This window comes from Phyllobates terribilis, unplaced genomic scaffold (assembly GCF_046119375.1).
Source record: "Phyllobates terribilis strain yellow unplaced genomic scaffold, ASM4611937v1 Scaffold_9__5_contigs__length_417890890, whole genome shotgun sequence".
NCBI lineage: Eukaryota > Metazoa > Chordata > Amphibia > Anura > Dendrobatidae > Phyllobates > Phyllobates terribilis.
Window position 1 is genome coordinate 368,107,001 of NW_027362769.1, and position 19,523 is coordinate 368,126,523.

Sequence of the window (19,523 nt, forward strand, 5' to 3'; positions counted from 1 at the left end):
CACATCTAACAACATTTTAGGCATTTACAGATATTTCAGAGTTATTCCCCTAATTTCTTGCATACACTGTGTTCCAAATCATTATGCAAATAATATTTTCTCAGATTTTCCCAAATTACCTATATGAATTGCAGTCATTGTAATTTTCTAGTCAAATAACTATTAGAGTACAATTGAAAGGTTTTTGTACAAACTGCCTATGATAACAGTATATTTAAAAAAAAAAAAAAAACTCAAACTGCACTCAAAATGCATGTTCCAAATTATTATGCACAGCAGAGTTTTCAACCTTTTCATTTTAATAAAGAACAAAAAAATGGTCATTTTTGAAATTATAAGCATTAGCAGGTTATTACAAACTGAAATCAAACAGTTTTCAACTCAAAACTTTATTCTAGGTGATGTTACATTTGCACATAGGACCCCTTGTTCGAAAGGAGCTTCTGAACTCTCTCGTCCAGTGAATTTGTCAGGTTTTGGATGGTTTCTGCTTTAATTGTTTTGCATGAGGACAGAATACCCTCCTAGAGCTGTTGCTTAGATGTGAACTGCCTCCCGCCATCATAGACACTCCTTTTGATGATGCTCCAGAGGTTCTCAATGGGGTTGAGGTCAGGGGAGCATGGGTGCCACACCATAAGTTTGTCCCCTTTTATGCCCATAGCAGCCCGAGATGCAGATGTGTTATGTGCAGCATGAGACGGGGCATTATCATGCATGAAAATGATCTCGATGGTCCAGATGGATGGAGTGGAGGATGGCTGGTTGATGGACACCCCATGCAAACACGGCTACGGCGCTAACAAGGAGGAGGTGGAGTAATGTTTTGGGCTGGAATCATGGGGAGAGAGATTGTCGGCCCTTTTAGGATCCCTGAAGGGGTAAAGATGAACTCCATAATGTATGTTGAGTTTCTCAAACAGCACTTCCTTCTATGGTTCAAGAAGAAGAACCGTGTATTCCGCAGCAAGATCATTTTCATGATAATGCCCCGTCTCATGCTGCACATAACACATCTGCATCTCTGGCTGCTATGGGCATAAAAGGGGACAAACTTATGGTGTGGCCCCCATGCTCCCCTGACCTCAACCCCATTGAGAACCTCTGGAGCATCATCAAAAGGAGTGTCTATGATGGCGGGAGGCAGTTCACATCTAAGCAACAGCTCTGGGAGGGTATTCTGTCCTCATGCAAAACAATTGAAGCAGAAAACATCCAAAACCTGACAAATTCAATGGACGAGAGAGTTCAGAAGCTCCTTTCGAACAAGCGGTCCTATGTGCAAATGTAACATCACCTAGAATAAAGTTTTCAGTTGAAAACTGTTTGATTTTGTTTTATTTTTTAAAAAATATACTGTTATCATAGGCAGTTTGTACAAAAACCTTTCAATTGTACTCTAATAGTTATTTGACTGGAAAATTACAATGACTGCAATTCATATAGGTAATTTGGGAAAATCTGAGAAAATATTATTTGCATAATAATTTGGAACACAGTGTAGTTTTCTGTGAATGTGGCTTGCAGAAATCCAAGCCCATGCATATGTATGAAACAAGTTTATGGAATAGGTTTCATTTAAAAAAAAACATGAACCCTTTGCCATTGCATCACGTAGATGACCATTACACCGGGGTAGGGGGCTTCATTCACATAGATAAAAACCTTGATTTATCATCCAGGCACATAATATCTCTTGTTTGCGCTAAATGAGGAACCAAGCACTGAGGTTATGGTAGGAGCCCATTACCCCCCACTTTCCAAAAAAAGAAAAAAAAACTCTATTTATCAGTGGGGGGTCTTTGTTTCTGTGACAGGGACAGCTTGGGGAGGCCTGGTTCAGACTTTCTCGTCTCACAGAGCCACAACGCCTTCTCTATTCTCCGCATGCCAAGAGTCCCTGCCATACATCAATGTGTTGCTTCCCCTCCGCGCTCAGGATGAATGGTCACCGTGTCACACTGATTAGGGACCATCAGTCTACGTCCAATGGTTGCACAGCCAGGTGATTATTAGCATCTCATTAGCATATCGTTCCCTCCCATGGATATTTTTTTTTATTTTAAAGGGGGGGGGGGCGATATCCTTTTTAACATTTCTGGCAGACAGAGAAAGGGACAGGAATGAAAAGAAATAGGGAGAGGGAGAGGTGGAATCAGACCGTCCTAGGAATTAAAAGGCGAGAGAGAGTCTTCTCTTCTCTCCCCCTAATGAGGATACAGTCCTTTTATAACCCGGAGGGCATCTCCCCTCTCTGTGCCTCTCTTAACTCTTCTATGGCCGAACTGTCCTGGAATGTCAATGCTCCGGGCTGTCAAAAGGCCAACGATGGGAAGAGCACAAATAAAAGGAGGGTAAATGTGGGTTATATAAGAATATGGTTTATCTATATATCCTGGGTACACATTCTTTCACTTTCTGAACTTTATGTGACCTGAGTACATACAGCACTAAAAAAACTTTTGGAAACTAATATATAGCGACCCGTATACCCCGGACTCGCATTGAGGTCTTTGATTAGTAATCAGTCTCTGACCTCGTAGCCATTCTTACCCCTGAATTGCTCCGAAGCTCTGGCCCATTCTATCGCATTGACTCAGCATTGTACATCATTTACTGAATGAAAAATAAAAATTAAAAAACCCACTGGTGTAACAAACCAGGCGGTTGTATCGCTGTGGGAGCTGTAGAGTCGCAAGCAGCATCCTGTGCCCGCAGGTGCTACTATAGGCCTTGGATTCCAAGTTATGGAAGTTTCCAATATTTCTTTAACCAGTTTTGAAGATTACTGCTTTCTGTCATGTGAATCAATAGGGGGGGATGTGCAGTACCTGGCCGCCTCCACTATACAGTTAACGGCACTGGGCTGTGCAGCTCCGCAGCTGAGCACTTCCGCCTGGCATCGGGAATAGCTTACCGTCGGGGATGCCGGGTGTCGCATCCCCACTAATCAGATATCTAAAAGACAGGCTATCAATGTAATAATCGTGGACATCCCCTTTAAGTCTCTATTGACTTTATTCTAGTGGTGCCCATTAGCGATGTATACACAAGGAGTAGTCCTTAAAGGGTTATTCTCATTTTCATAAATGGGTATTGTCTGATAGTGCCTGTAAATACAAATTCACATTTTCAGTCATTCTCGAGATATTAAAGAAGTTATCCACTACTTTTACATTGATGCCCTATCCTTAAGATAGGTCATCAATGTATGATCAGCCGGGGTCCTGCATGCGGCACCCCCGCCGATCAGCTGTAATCTGTGCTGGCGGCAGCGGCCGCCGGCCAGAAGTGCTCACCTGCGGGGCTCCGCCGTCAAGTGGTAGTGATCGCCGCGGTGTACTGCACATCCGCCTCCTATTGAATTGAATGGAAGGTGGATGTGCAGTACACTGCGGCGGCCACTACTACTTGATGGCTTTGCCCTGCAGGTGAGCACTTCCGTCCTGCGCCCGCCACCGATAATGGCTGATCGGCAGGGGTGCCGCGTGCGGAACCCCGGCCCATCATACATTGATGCCCTATCCAATGCATAGGGCATCAGTGTAAAAGTAGTGGACAACCCCTTTAATGCTTTTCTTTTATTTAAAGCTTGTTACCTTGGAGACCAACCACCACTGCTAGACAGTATAACATGTGCAGTGCTTACAAGCTCTTTTCTATTGAGCTTGTAAACACTGAAGCTGTCCGGTGTCACTGGAGCGCGCTGTTACCTCCTAATCCTGGCCAGCTTTAGCGCAGAGTATACAAGCTAGACAGCAGCGGTGGTCGGTCTCCTAGGCAATGAGCTGTAAAGAACAGAAAAGAAAGATGTTCATTTCTCAAGAACGGCTGCAAATTTTAATGAGCAGTAAATTGCAATAAAGGGCTCATTATTACAACCGCTATCCGACAATATGCACATCCACGAGGTAGGTGCTGAATACTGATATAGATTTTTAATAGGGACCCTGGAACTACAGGCAGTAGTACAGGCATTGTCCCCAACATTAGACATGTCTTCACCTTAGTGCACCATTCTGATATTGAACACCGTCTTGCTCTCTCTCTCTCTCTCTCTCTCTCTCTCTCTCTCTCTCTCTCTCTCTCTCTCTCTCTCTCTCTCTCTCTCTCTCTCTCTCTCTCTCTCTCTATTTTGACTGAGAATGTTTCTTACCAAAATCTTTCTTGCAGTATTTCTTCAGGTTGATCTTATAATTCCCTTTCGGAGGCTTGCAGTACTGCTCACAATCTAAAAAATGCAGAAGAGGATTATTACATTAAGGTTTTTCAATACAGACGGAAGAAATATTTCTAAATTCTGCACATTAGGACCATATTACTAGTCTGCATATGACGACGGTACATGGCCTTGTCCGCAGGCTTTGAAGTATTTTGTACAGAGTGCAGCTGTCAGAGGGTTACCGACCAGCAACATATGGAGTACTGGAGGTGGTCTATTCCTTCACGTGCGGCTCCAAAGCTATCAATGTATGCGTCCACCAGAGGGAACGCTCCAGTCCGAGTATTCGCCTGCACGACTAGCTGATATGAGCCACGCTTATTGTGTCTTGTGCCATTGCCTTGTTTAATATTTAATTTAATATTTAATTTGCTCCAAGAGTGACAGAAATGCAAAAAAAACCCAGAAGCCCCCCCCTTCACACCCTATAAAAAGCTTTGGGTCTAAGCCAGGGTGAAAAGGCCATCTGTTGTAGGATGGAGAGCTTGAAGTGCGCCAGGGACCCCGTGCCAGGGTGACATTAGGAATCCTGTCACATGCCATGCTAGCGCAGGGCACAGGCAAGTACAGCTTGTCGTGTAAAGAGCTGCAACTGGATCACCTGCTATATAATGCCGATTAAAAAGACTAATTATTTAATTCACAGAGAGAGATTTATTAAAAGGGCTATAAAGCTAGTAAAAAAAAAATACATAAAATCTGAGTCTTCTGAAAATGTTCAACTTTATATTTAGGAATGATGTAATTTTTCCTTAGTCACGTGGCATCACAATTGTGTTTAATTGCTATGTTTGATAGCTCAGATGTCCATCAGGGCGGCGACACTGGCCCAAACCGTGCAAGTCTGAGCTCCTAGCCTAGGAAACTGGCCACCGCTGATAGACTGCAGAAGTGGACGACTACAAAGGCAACGAGCAATAAACTTTAGAAGTAAAAATTCTTGAGAACGGAGGGGATTTTTATTAAAAAGTAAATTGCAAAGTTGCTTGTTTTTGGAGATTCTTTGAAATATTTTTCCATTTTAGACTTTGAGAAAGAAGTTTGTGTGTATGGGAGAAAAAGCAACACATAGATCTCACAAGCTCGACACAAGAGACTACCTAAACCATTGTGTTCTCCAAACAGTGTCAGACTGAGGAACATTGGGCCCACCAGAGGACTTGATTCTGAGGGCCCACCTTACATCTATACCAATGCATTATCATTAAGTAGAACCACTAATAATATCATTTTTTAGAACAGATATTCTTTTTTTATAGAACCGAAAAAAAATATATATTTTGTAGATTGCAATACATATTGTAAAGAAAAAAAATAAATAAAAGTCACAGTAGTTGGAGGAAAATAGTAAAAAAAAAACTGAAAAAAAAAACAAAAACGTAAAAATAAAGGCAAGGGGTCATTTTGATCCCTTTTGCAGTTCTAGTGTTAAAGGGGTTTTTCGGACCTGGTCTAACTTTCATCAGGCACTGTATCAAGTGGTATAGCCATAAGATACACAATGTTAGGATTCAGCTCTGCTTGCTGTTTCGATCGGTTATCACGTGATTGCTCAGACACCAATGAAATCCAGATGTTGCCATCGGATTCTCCCCTCACTCAATAGCCCCATTGCGTCTGCAAGGTCTGTGCTATAAACTCCCTTGAAGGAGAAGACAGGGCCCACCGGAGGATTCTCTGGTTCTCCGGTGGGCCAGTCCAACCCTACAGCCAAAATATGCATGCCCTGACCAACTCTGCCACAGATTGGAAACCACTTCATGGGAAGCGCTCATCTGTATCGCCTGCTCAGATTATTCAGACACCCATTATTAAACATCGGCACGGTTTTGTGAATGGAGGGGCAGGCAGAGTAATGCAATGTCTGTCACATTAAAGTTTTTCTTTCTTACTCCAATTTATAATGTGAGGAAGAATGGCTGTGCTTGGCCGGGGAGACGCAGCATATCACAAGGTGACAAAAAAGCGAAAAAAAACGTATAGTATGTATTGAAAGCTAGCAATATACTATATTCCTGCAGAATGTGAACGACAGACTTTTCTGTGAGTGTAGGATTTTGGCAGGGAAAAGTTAAGTCCAGTAATCTGGATTCGGTTCTGGTCCGTGGCAGGACCTCCCCAGATCCCAGCATTATAGCGTTCTTTCAGATAAAGCTGCGTTATATACCTAACCTCCTTCTTAGCTCATAATCCAATTACTGTGTGGCCAAAAATAATCTAAATAACCTTTAGAATTCCGTCCTGCCAGCCTGACACCTATTTACAGTAGCAATGTATCAGACAAACCCTAAACTGACCCTAAAAGTGACGACATTTCATGTGATACAAGCAGTAAGGAGCCTTTGTGATCGTGTAACATTTATTTGCCGCTATCACAAGGAATGAAATGTTAATTCCTGGGAAAGGATTTTTTGAGAAAAGAGTTGCGAAAATAAAAAAGTGCATCGTTACAATTATTCAGATTCGATATTCGGACACTAAATAAATAAGAATTAAATTTTACTTCTCAGCACTGGGATTGGTTGGCATCTAAAAATGCAAGGAAACCATGGTGGCAAGTCTTCAGTAGTGCTTGTAAGGACCATTTGGTGGAAAAGCAGATCTAGTATATAGCGTGGGGACAAGGCAGCAATCGAAAGAGCTGACACTTACTGTGGCGATGGGGCAAGGGTTGAGGTTTGGGTATAGGGTGCCTACCAAGATATACGCCATGATCCAACCTGTTCCTTCTACCTATTGGCGCCGTCATCTGGAAGAAGGCTCTATCCTCCATATATTTCGGGAATGTCCTATCCTATTGCTTTTCTGGAAAGAAGTATGGAGAATTATGTCCACGTTTATGGACTACTCTATCCCCTTATCACAGTACATCGCGACGATATTCCCCTGAAGACCTACTGCCGCTCTGTTTTGCGCCACCTTCTTACAAAGCCGCAAGATCGTCAGTCCCAGCGCTTTCGAGATGCCAGGAACTTCCTACACTCAAATTGTGGCTTCAATTGAAGATGTGAAATAGGAGTAATCGACTCACCTGTCCGGGTGCACGGCAAAATACTCTGTTGCAACGGTCCAAACAATAGCCGGCACTCACATCTTCTTAAAAGAATTGCTTTATTGTTCCAGTATTATAAAAGGCACAAAAATTAAAAAGGCAGAAAAGAAATATCCACTTTGCTCCCGGGCAACATGTTTCAGACCTACTTGGTCCTTTGTCAAGCCTAACAAAGGACCATGGAGGTCTGATGTGCCAGCTATCATTTGGACTGTTGCTATCAATTGAAGATCTTACTATCCAAATTAACATGATGTGTTTTGCCGTATCTTTCACACAAGTTTTCTTTTATTTAGAACTTGTATAACTCATATTAAAGGTTATTGGGTATGGGGTCAATGTAGTGGACATAAATGTCTTCCTCTATGATCAGTGCCATGACTGTTCAGGTTAGCACGGTGTAACGAGTGTATCAGAGGTGACAGATAGTCGCCCTGCAGTTGGTTGCAGGAGATCTCTACGTTTGGCATTACAGACATCTTAAATAGGCTGTCTCTAGGACCTAGCGGCTACCTCCCTCTGGTAATTAGCTCCCTGGCCTGGGTGTATAAATACCTGGTGTGTCTGAGAGGGAGATGCCGGCTATATTCATTTCTACTTGTGAAGGCTTAGCAAGAGCAGTACTTAGTCCTCTCTGAAGCTTGAGGCCGAGTTCGCATTTGTCTGGAGTCGTCTAAAGCTAAGCATTCTCCCCCTGTTTGTCTACCCTTGTTGTCTTTAGAGTTTAGTGGAGATCGACTAGTGCTCATCTCCTCCAATCCCTAGCCTTAGCCATGCGCCATGGAAAGACAGGGAGAGGAACGCATGCGGCAATTGCTGAAGAGCCAATATAGAGACGGAAGTTGAAACAAGGTGACACTAGACCCGTTTAGGAGGTCTCCACTTCCCCCTTTCCCTAGTGTCTGGGCTCCCTTTCCCTCTTCCCTCTGTGTTGCACTAAGTCTTTCCCACACCTGGTGTGACACACGGTGAATCCAGGGCTGACACTCTTATTTTGCAGCCACGGAGTCAAATCTGACCACTGACAACTTCTGCATGGAGTTTGTACATTCTCCCTGTGTTTTTGCAGGTTTCTTCTTATGTTTTACTAACAGATTAATTCTCCGAGCCACAATGGGGAGAGGGACCCATACAGGTGATGGCAATCACTGTATACCAGTACAGAACGTGTTGGCGTTATATTTAGATAAAAAAGAAGTCACTTCTTCTTGGTATTTTCTGCAAAGTCTCCTTCAGCCGGGACCGTGCCAAGGTACAGGTTGCTTCCCCCTCTCCTTGGTATGTTACTGTACCCTTGCTGAGATTTTGACTTTTAGTTTATAGCTAGTTCTAAGCTTCATTTTCCTCCGTTGACCAAGGGGTTAACAGTATCATTATTTCCGCTGGGAGATTTAGTTTCAGAAAATGAGGGGAGAACTTCTCAAAAATGTCAACGCAAACAGAGCCGAACAGGCCTCCACCCTGACTGCAGGACGGAGGAGGGGGAGCGGACCCCTCTCGGAGGTAGATGGAAGCGTGATCCCGGGCTGCTACCTCACCTTACCACCATATCTGCGTTATAGGTTGTTTATGAGAATTATCTTTTAAAGGGGTTGTCTAACTAAAGATACAGACAGCATGTCACCGATCGTTGGGGTCCGACTGATGCTGCACTTTGGCTTGCTTCTGCTTTATTCAGAGGCTGCATGGTCATCCATCCAATTCTGCACTTTTTAGAGATTAGTAGGGCCACAGCTGTAGGACCACCACCAGTTTGACATTGTTGGCATATTCTTGCAAGGCAGCCCTATATTCGGTTTGGTATTAGCTTTTTTTTAATTTTCAGAAAAATTTAATTATTGTAATAAGAAGAGGGAAATTTAGTAAAAAAAAAAAAAAAAAAAGAAAATGATCCCGATAAATGATCATGGAGTGAATGCGGGAGAAGCGAGTACTGAGGATTACTGCCTACTGGTGGTATCTGTCATGGTGGTCTTCGGTCTCTGTTCTAAGTTAAAAGGAGTATGCAATCAAGAAGTTTTGCCATGCTGATATCCGAGAACTGGATAGAAATCTGCTGAATGTAGTAAATTACGGAGGGAAGACCCTATACATGCACATGATGTACGGTGGAAGCTCGCAGAAGGCCTGGTAGTGATGGGGTTAACATATCCCGACCACAAGAATGTTCTGTGTAAGATTTCTGACCAGCCGCCACTTCCCCTCCCCGATCCTCAGACCGATCATGAGAGAGCAATGGGTACACGGTACTCCAGCATCCAACCACACGTGGGCAGCGACTGCCCCACAGACCCTCCAGCGCTCTTCTTAACCCTTCAGCACCAGACGTCTATCTGCCTATGCACTGGCTGCACAAAACTTAACTGCACAGTATCCCCGCTTGTACGGCTCCAATAAAAAAAGTTGGGCAAAATGCGAAAAAAATGGATTTAAATGTCTGTACTATGACGTCACATAGCGTGGTTATCCTAAAAGGCCCTTTTCACGCTGCCCATATACATTGACTGGTTTCGGTCCATGTACCGTTGGGTCTCTGCCTATGAAGCAGTTATCTCAGTTGAGTAAATTCAGAGGTCAATGCAGATTTTCAGATGTTTGAAACCGGCCTAACAAGAATGGGGCAGCTGGATTTCAGTATGCCTAATCCTTTTTTCGCAAGAAGTGTCTAGAAGCAGATTATTCCCCTCTCTATTTGGAACACATGCGTGCTCTGCAGAGAGGTGCGTGCATTTGTATCTGGGGTTCGAGAGGGAAAATTGTTGAACCTACTTCTATCTTGAGTGTATGGCCACCTTTAAAGGGCATCTATCAGTAGGATGAACCCTCCTAAACCGTCTGCATGGGCATCTAGTTAATAGAAAGTTGAATAAAATGATACTTTGATATGTGTGATCTGATGTCTTATTCCAGAGAAATCCATGTTTTTCTTAATATGTAAATGAGCGGTTAAGATCTATGGGCCGGACATAGATCTCCCTGAGAATCTGCCTCCAGAGATTATTTTAAATAAACAGAAACTGGAAAAAGAGCGGTGATTCCCGGTGCTGCCACAGAGTGAAGACGAAGGGTGTATGTTCTCTGGACCTTTATCCATTCATACAACGCGTTTCAAAGTCTGGTTGACTCAGATACCTGATGAGTAAACCTGACTTCAAAACGCGCTGTATGAATGAATGCAGATCCAGAGAACATACACCCTTGTCTTCACTCTGTGGCAGCATCGGGAATCACCGCTCTTTTTCCTATTTCCTTTTACTTATAATAAGATCTGGAGGTAGATTCTCAGGGAGATCTGTGTCCGGCCCATAGATCTTTACCGCTCTTTAAGATATTAAGAAAAAAGTTGATTTCTCGGGAATAAGACATCGGATTTCAGATATCAAAGTATCATTTTATTCAGCTTTCTATGACCTATGTGCCCATAGAGACTGCTTAGGAGGGTTCATCCTACTGACAGACGCCCTTTAATGGTCAAGCGTGCAGTTATGAGAATAAATACTACAATCTGGTAATAAACCGGTAAGAATCAGACTAACAGGGGTCCGACATTAAAGGGGTTGTCCCATTTCAGAAATCAATAAGCTCATAAACTTGAAAAAATATCAACGTGAGCTCTTAAAGGGGTTGTCCGGTACTTTTAAAAAAAATGGCAGTGTGTTTTAATGATAAATACAATGCTCTTTCTAATTACCTTGCACTGCTGATACTGCCTGTGAGTGGCGCTATTGGTGGCCGCTCACAGGCAGCACATGACCCCCGGCTGCAGCCAGCGCTGACATCCGCTGACGGCATGACAAGTCCAGGCTGCAGCCGGGGGTCCCTCTTCTGCGTTCCACCGGTGGCTGCTGGGTTGTGGGCGCGTCACAGCCGGCATCCACCGCGCGCTCTGCCTGTCCTCATTCACTGGGAAAGCGCGCGGTGGATGCTGGGTGTGATCCGGGAATAACCCTGCTCACAACCCATTAGCCACTGCAGGGACCCCAGTGCTGAGTCACGCCTCACTTGTCGTGACATCAGTGGGTGGGTCACATGCTGCCTGTGAGTGGCCACCAATAGCGCCGCTCACAGGCAGAAACAGCAGCGCAAGGTAATTAGAAAGAAGGTTGTATTTAGCATTAAAACACACTGGCATTTTTTTTAAAAGTACCGGACAACCCCTTTAAGGCCTCCATTCACATTAAACTAAAGTCAGGCTAACCCATCGATATTGGTGGGATATTCACACAGACTAATGTGTATAGGATCCTTTACTCATCTACCCCAGGTCCAGTGATGCCTCTCCGTTGCTGCTCAGGTCTTTGATGATTGGCTGCAGTGTTGACATCACATTGAAAGCTCTGCAGCCAATCACTGAGCTCAGCACAGCAGATCTGCTGATGTAGAGGGGAGGGCACAAGCCGCTGAGCCCAGTGATAGGTTACAGCAGTGATGTCACACCACTGCAGCCAATCAACAAAACCGGAGCAGTGGTGTAGAGGCATCACTGGACCCAGAGAATGTGAGCAAGAGATTAGTTTGTAATTTTTTGGCACAGGAAAAAAGGCCTCACATACCAATACTTGGCACAATACCACAATATACTGGCATACAGCAGCCTCCACGATTAAAGGTGAAGGCAGCACATGTGAAAAATGCTGATGAACAACCGCTCACACACCGACCATTCATGGGGGGTGGCTGCTTAGTGTTATAGATGCACGCGGATAAGGCTTGTATAGGGCACCATTCTCACTACAGATGCGTGTAGTGCACCATGCCAGTGTACAGCCTATTATTAGTGATGCAAACATTATTAGACCAGATGGGCTGCATAGCACTAAATAAGTGCACCCCACAAAGACAAACACCCCAGTTCCCACCACCAACACTGCACACTAAGTGTTTTTATTGTGGGGATTTTTATTTATTGCTTTTTTTAGGGAATTATTTCCCTTGCACTGCATACTACAATAGTATTAATCCATACATTATTTGTGAGCGGTACATAATCTCTTGTATCCCTAATTCCCATTTCAAAGTGTGTGTTTCCACTCTGCAATTTAAATGGAATCCGTCAGCAGTTTTAATTGTGTAATCTGAGCGCAGCATCGTGTAGGGGCTGACACTCTGATTCCAGCGATGTGTCACTTATTGGGCTGCTTGCTATTATTTTGATATCCTTCTTTTCTCTGCTATAGATCTAGCAGAGCTCTGAATGCTGAGCCCTGCATAACCCCGCCCACACCACTGATTGGTAGCTTTCTGTGTCCAGAAAGCTGGCAATCAGTGGTGAGGGCGTGGTTACACAGAGCAGGAGGACTACATGGCACAAGACACCTAGTCCTGTAGTGATACTCTCCTACTGATAAAACACTGATTTTGATGAAACAGCAACACGCAGCCTAGTAAGTGACATATTGCAGAAATCCAGGTCTCTGCCCCTACTTCATGCTGCTCTCAGATTACATAGCAAAAATCTGCTGACAGTTTCCATTTAAAGGGGTATTCCAGCCTGCAAAAATTATCACCTATTGTCAGTGCCATAGACTTGCTCCACTGGCTGCTCCTCTCAACTCCTCCTGGCTGCGGTCTTGTGTCCAGGGGAGAACTAGAAGAAGACAATGGACATCAGACCCCAATTTTGGGAACAATAGGGGGCCCCACTACGATCTAACAATTGGATTGGTGATCATTATTGTAGATTGGAATGCCCCTTTAAATATATGGCAATGAGCTGGTGGTGCCGTTTCTGGGATATTTTTTTCTAATTACTTACATCCTATTTACAGATCCTATTTTCCTTCCTTTTTCATCCTCCACTATGGTAAATTCATTCCATCGTGTTTTAATCTGTGCATTTCCCACTCTTTTACGATTGTCCTCGCTGACTTATTTCTTTTGATTATCCCTTTCTGCCGCCCCTGAACTTTCTCCCCTTCAATCTCCTGGATTTCTGCAGACTGGTAAAATACATCACTGAACTGAGCTGTCATAACTGTCCTCACATGACTGATACAGGGAATAATGCAAAACTTCTGCAAAATCCCTGTAAGATGACTATTGTTCTCCTTCTTCTGACATTTAGTCACCCTCCTCTTGAACTAAGTGTCCTTTCCTTCCTTCTTCATTTCTAGTTTTTATTATATTTGGGAGAGGGGCCAGGACGAGTTAACCCATTGCTTTGCATGCTCCCACCCCCTGCGGCCTGGCATATTCTCTGGCAATGAGCCTGGAAAACTTGTCTCTGAACAGCTTGTCTCGAAAAGCAGGGAAAAATTCCCAGTGTTTTGATGCACTCTTTAAACGTCTGGCATCCACCATCTTCCTCCCAACAAGATGAACTGGCAACAACGCTAATTTCATTTACTTTTGGGTCGCTATCTAGAATACCGCCCCAACTTCTTTATCCTGCAGATTGGTAAGACTTACCAGCTGGCTCCTCGGTGCTAGTGAGGGCTGGAGTAGGGACCACTGCTGGGATTTCTGGAGGGTGGGAAAAAAAATAAGGAAAGATGACATTTATTGATGCTACTTGAGCCGTGACTAATCAAAATCGAAATGCTGCGATGATCAGAATACGTACAGTCAGGTAACATCGCAACTAGTAAGGTATTAAGACATTAATTGTTCATTTTATTAATTTTTGGAAATGTTATCCTAACGAACAAAAGTGGACGTGGTAAAAAAAACACCTCAAAATATTGCCTTGTATAGGAAATTATTAGCTGTAAGTTGTCAGTCAATGGTGAACAACCTTCAGAAATCTATCTAGTGTAAATCAGTACATAGAAGGGGAGGAGGGAGATGCAGCTGCAGCCTCTTGCTCAGCTTTTCATAGAAGGGGAGGAGGGATGAGACTGAAGGTAAAGAGTTCAGCTTTTATATCACCCAGAAGAGCTCACACAACAAGCAGGAAGAAAAAAACACCCCAAATCTGTAGGTTACACACAATATTTATGGCCTCATTACATCTATTGCATGTTAAGACAGAATGTGATTTTCTTTTTTATGTTTTTTTTTTTTAACTTTAGGTACAAAATCCATAGTGGAGATAAGGTAGAATAACATTTCCATTTAGCATGTGCAGGGAACCGCTCTGGGGCTCTATGTAGCCCCATGTATAGTGCTAGGAATGGCATTACAACACTGCAGTTCCTTCATTCTCAGAACCGGTGTAGGTCCCAGAGGTCACATCAATTATATAGCAATATGCAATCATTTTACAAGATAGGAGTTCCCCTTTATTATGGAAACTGTTCCTTTAAGCTACTTACTGATGCATGGAGCAATAGGGGATCGGCTTTGTTGATATCCCTTGGCACATCGGTTACATGTTAGACCAGTCACGCCATCTTTACACGGGCATTGTCCGGTTGTCTGGTTGCATGTCTTTCCTGCCGCCCCAACTGGATGACAGTCACAGGCTGGAAGAGAAGAAACAATAAAACCAATAACTACTCATAATAAAGCAGATCATTTAAGTATAGATTGCTTTATCATAGGCAAAAATAGTTTGGTCCATCATCCTCTCTTAAAAGGTCCATCACATTTTCTGTTTTCAGGATCACTCCTCTTCCCTGTCTCCTGGTTTCCTGCTTGCTGGGGAAGGCAGTGCTCCAGATGATTGACAGTTCAGACCAGCAACATGGTTGCACCGCAGGCACCTTTGCCTGTGCATCATCAGGAAAGCGCAAGCTTCAGAGCTTTAGCAAAGAGCGTAGGAGACCGGCTACTTCTGATAGCCTGCACAGGTGGCCGGTAACCTAAGTAACGAGAAGCTATAGCACTAAAAATCCCTCTATTCTTGAGAACGGAGAGGATTTTTAACAAGAGGTACAGAGAATCCCTTTAATAATGTGTTCGATGCTTGAGTCCCCGTCCTCCCCACCCTGGTCCCAGTCCCAACTTCTCACTTCCTAGATTTGCCTGTAGGCATAATTGTTCTGAAGAAAAGGATGGTTAGAGATGTTCTGACAGTTCGTAGACCAGGAGTGATTTCCCTTGAAGTTTTCTATGTTGTTGAAATGCTAAAAATTGTGTGTGTTCCTTTCATGATAATTCCGCTGTGTGTTTCCATTAGATAAAGAGTTGAAACCACTACAAGGCTTCCATAAACCATAAAACATGCTGGGAATATTAACGAGGCAACCTACTCCAATACGCAGGCGTTAGGCGGGTAGTGGATAGTGGGGGTATTCATGGTTGAATGATGAAATTAAATTCTAGCAATATTAAGAGGAGTCGGTAAAATGTAGATGTAGGGAATTTCACCCTTCTACATCATTAATATCCCAGGTATATGAAGAGGAAGACAGCGTAATGAAGTGTCTCGTGGGATTCACCCCACAAGGAGAAGGTAACACGTATGAGACATCAGCCAGCTCCTTTACTGGAAAGCTATAATTTTGTAATGAGTTAATAGAGCTGCGGTTGCCGTTTCTTGTTCCAGTGGGCGTCTTCCCAGTTATTAAAGGAGCTTAGCTCAGCGAACTATAATTGGACAATAGCAATAACATTGTTCTTTCTGTCTGCGAGATTTAACCTCTGACACTTTGCAGTTGGGCTTTAAAGAAAATATCAGCCTTTATGGTCCAGAAATGATTACATGAAGACAATCGTAGTCTGTGTGCCTTGTTAGGGCATATGGACGTCATAGAGGAGCGTCCCCCGTCAGACCAGAGAGCAGCTCTATGTAACAAGCAACTTGCATCAATTGCAAGAACTATGATCATGCACAATCCCGGTGGCGTGACTGTTCAGTGCCCATGACACCCCCACATCACCCAAAGTTGTCTATGGCTTGCCATAGGATCGAGGAGCTTACTTGAAGGGATTGTCCATACTTTGGATACAATCTGCAGTCACTCTGACTGCAGACTTGTGAATTCTCACAGCATGCACAGTGCGCACTGTCAGTATTCTCCAGTGCTGACGCTAGGAGCGGGCAATCATATGACTGCAAGTGTGTTATTTGCATACTCCCGGTCACATTCCAACTAGACATGACAAATCGCATAAATGCGGTCACGGCGCCTGCCCGTTCCTGGTAATCCTAACAGCGGGTACTGTGCATGCTGTGAGGATTCACAAGTCTGTAGTCACATCGAGTAACTGAAGACTTGAAGCCCAAGCCTGGACAACCCTTTTAAGTCCCTTGTTGCCACTATCTTGGTGCTCCTTCTGAAGCCTAGTCATAAGCTGGGCTTCACAGAAAACGGTGATGTTTCCTATGTACTTACAGTATATCATACAATCAATCAAACAAATGTAGGTTCATGTGCTCTATGTAAACTAAAAATACAGTGTAAACTAAAAAAAATAATTTGAAAAAATATATAAAAAAAACATAAAAATGTAAATTCCCCCCTTCTCTTCCCTGTTTAAAAATAAAAAATACAATAAATAAGCATATTCGATATTGCCGCATAGTCTGATTTATCAAAATATAAAATTATTTATCCCACAGTTTCTCGTATTGCTATGTCGACTGTGGGGTAAAACAGTTATGATTTAGGGAAGAAGGGGAGGAAAAAAATAAATTGTAAAAATTGGCCTCGTTCTAAAGGGGCCAAGTGATATTTAAGCTCCGCAGATTGCTCCTCATTACCTATCCCATAGCAATGCAAGCGTAAGATACAGAGAGTAGTAAGGGCTCCAAATATTTCCATTCACAGGCATCGAGTATTTGATTAAGATCATTGGAAGAGAATAATTTCCAACTTTGGATTATCTGCCTGCATGGGGCCTGAAAGGAAAAATGATGGGAATGGAAATATATACAACAGCTGTGCACTATGGGGCCTTGCCCAATGTCCCGTTCACCTGAGCGTCACAGATCAACCGAAAGATTAAATGGAAATGGGACAGGAACAGAGGGAAAGCTCCTTGTGGCTTTAAGGAGAACATGTCACTTGGCCAAAAGTTACCAGTTTTTGTTCTTATATTTTTCTCGCTCCTCCCCTGAGTATTCCGATTTTTTTTTTTTTTTAATCCTCCATATATTTCCTGAGATTCGAGCCTTTTCCAGTAGGTCTATGACATCACGTGATTAAAAACTGACTATCTGAGTCCTTCTAAGCTCTATGTAGAAACAGGAGGTCAATTTTCCCTGTATGAGTCATTAATCACTGCAAAAGTCCCTGGCAGGGGGAGGAGGGAGCAGCTTGGTCAGGAGTTGAAGAGGGGAATGATTTCCACAAGGATAAGAAACGTCCTTGTTTCTAAATAGAGCGGACAAAAGAAGAATTAGCTGGGTAGAAAGGCAAAGGGAGCAATTGTAAGTACACAGTGCTGTATAATATGATAATTGCAATATATTAAAAGGATAAAAATGTTAATAGGATGAGTGCTTCTTTAAGGTTGTGCAGATGCAACTTTTTAACCAGTGTTTTTAGCAGGTCTGCTGTAAAAAAAAACAAAAAAAAACTAATAAACGGCTTAAAAACTCATGTAAGAATCTTCTAATCTTCTTCAAAACCATTTAAAGGTAAAGAAAAACTCCTTCAAAAACAACCCAAAGAACGAGCGCTTCCTGAGGGGTTTTCACTTAAATAACTTGTCGTTTTTGACCTTCTCAAAAAGCTTAGTTTGCACATACCCTAAGGGTGTGTTCACACTGGGTTATTTTTTTGAGCTTTCTGAGCAGAAACTCTCTAATTCTCATTGGTTTTTGAACTCCTTGTGGTTTTTGGAGAGTTTCTGCTCAACCGAAAAGTGTGAACCGATCCCAAGGGTATTCATTTCTGTTGAAAAATGACTTTTCTGTGCTCATGGTCAGGATTGTGAGCGTCTTTTAACTACTCTAGGTTTCCAAAATGCCAAACATTTAAAAAAAATGATATGTCCATTCTTGCTTCTCTGCGTAGACGATGCCCCATACTTTCCAATAGCAGTCAATGGGAAGGCTTTTAGAAAAATGCCCAAAAGATACCTGGGTGTCTATTGGAGTCTTTTGTAAGTATTTTCGACTTAAAAAAACCCTCCCAAAATATTAGTATTTTATTCATTGCTTAATCGATTTAAAAAAATATTAGGAAATCGCACCAAAAACTACAAAAAAAACAATGGTAAAAACGCTCAAAATAAAACATTTACAGAAAACGCCACAGAAAAACTTTAACAAAACGTTTACTGAAGTGTTTTCGGTTTGAAAAACTCATAGTTTTTGGCCACTTGAAATTAAAATGTCATCTTTTTAGTTCTTTTCGCGGCAGCTATTGTACATATGAAATATTGAGTGGCCATCTGAAGAATGGGCCGGTCACTTCACGGCTTTCAAAGCCTGATGAAGTTAAAAGAAGCTTAAGGCTGCGTGCCCACGATGCGTTTTTCAAGCGTTTTTGCTGCGGAATTTCTGCTGCGGAAATGCTTGAAAAACACTTGGTAATACGTGCCCCATGGTCCCCGATGACAATCCGCATATTCTGTGCCCATGCTGTGGAATTTTCTGTAGCGGATTGTATGTGCTGAAAAATCCGCAGCATGTCCATTATTTGTGCGTTTACGCATACGGAATTGCCTACTCAATGCATTCGAAAAACGCATGGCAAATCCGCATGTCAAAAACGCGTGTTAAATTCCTCACGTGTTTTTACTGGCAAGGACATGCAGAAATGAAGCGGAAATTTTCCACTTTATTTCTGCATCGTGGGCACATAGCCAAAACGACTGAACATGCGCACAGCAAGACGTTTCGACATTGCAGTGCATACGTTCATTCTTTTTAGCTTCTTTTAAGTGCTTTTTCAGGTGGTTTCTGAGCAGAACAAACCTGAAAGACGCCATGTATGCATACCCTTAATTTCTGAGTTGCACCAAAATTTTTAGACATTTCAAAGTATTTTGCACCAGAAAACTGGAGTAAACACTGTAATGAATTGGGGCCTTGGAGTTTTGAGAAGGATTTGGAGAGTTTCTGCTCAGTTTCTGCTCCAGTTTGAACACATCCTTTTTGTCTATATGAAAATTGAGTTGTTTTTTTTTTTACACTCAAAAAAAAAAAGACTACTTTTTCAAGCAAAAAACGCTTTTTTTTTTAGTTTTTCTTTTCCTGATGTTTCCTGAGCCAGTCTTAAAGAATTTTTTTTCCTTAATTTTTTTTTGCAGCCTTTTGATTAGAGAGTGCTATACGAGGAATGACTCAATAATGTACCTACTTTTGAGTTTTATAGTATGGAAGACTTTTTACATGAAATATTTAATTTTTGCAAAAAAAAAATGACACCCCTTTAGGCTCATATAGGGGGTCTTTTCCGCCAATTACATTCACTC

At 42.7% G+C, this 19,523-nt stretch overlaps 1 protein-coding gene across 1 annotated transcript in view; it reads right to left on the reverse strand.

The window, feature by feature from the left end:
- NTN3 (netrin 3) overlaps window positions 1–19,523 on the reverse strand; it is a 71,615-nt gene that overhangs the window by 4,721 nt on the left and 47,371 nt on the right. The window contains exons 4-6 of the mRNA XM_073648212.1: window positions 14,528–14,677; window positions 13,683–13,736; window positions 4,157–4,231 (exon numbers count right to left, since the gene is read on the reverse strand). Coding sequence (XP_073504313.1) covers window positions 4,157–4,231; window positions 13,683–13,736; window positions 14,528–14,677 — 279 coding nt within the window. The remainder of the gene's footprint in view (window positions 1–4,156; window positions 4,232–13,682; window positions 13,737–14,527; window positions 14,678–19,523) is intronic.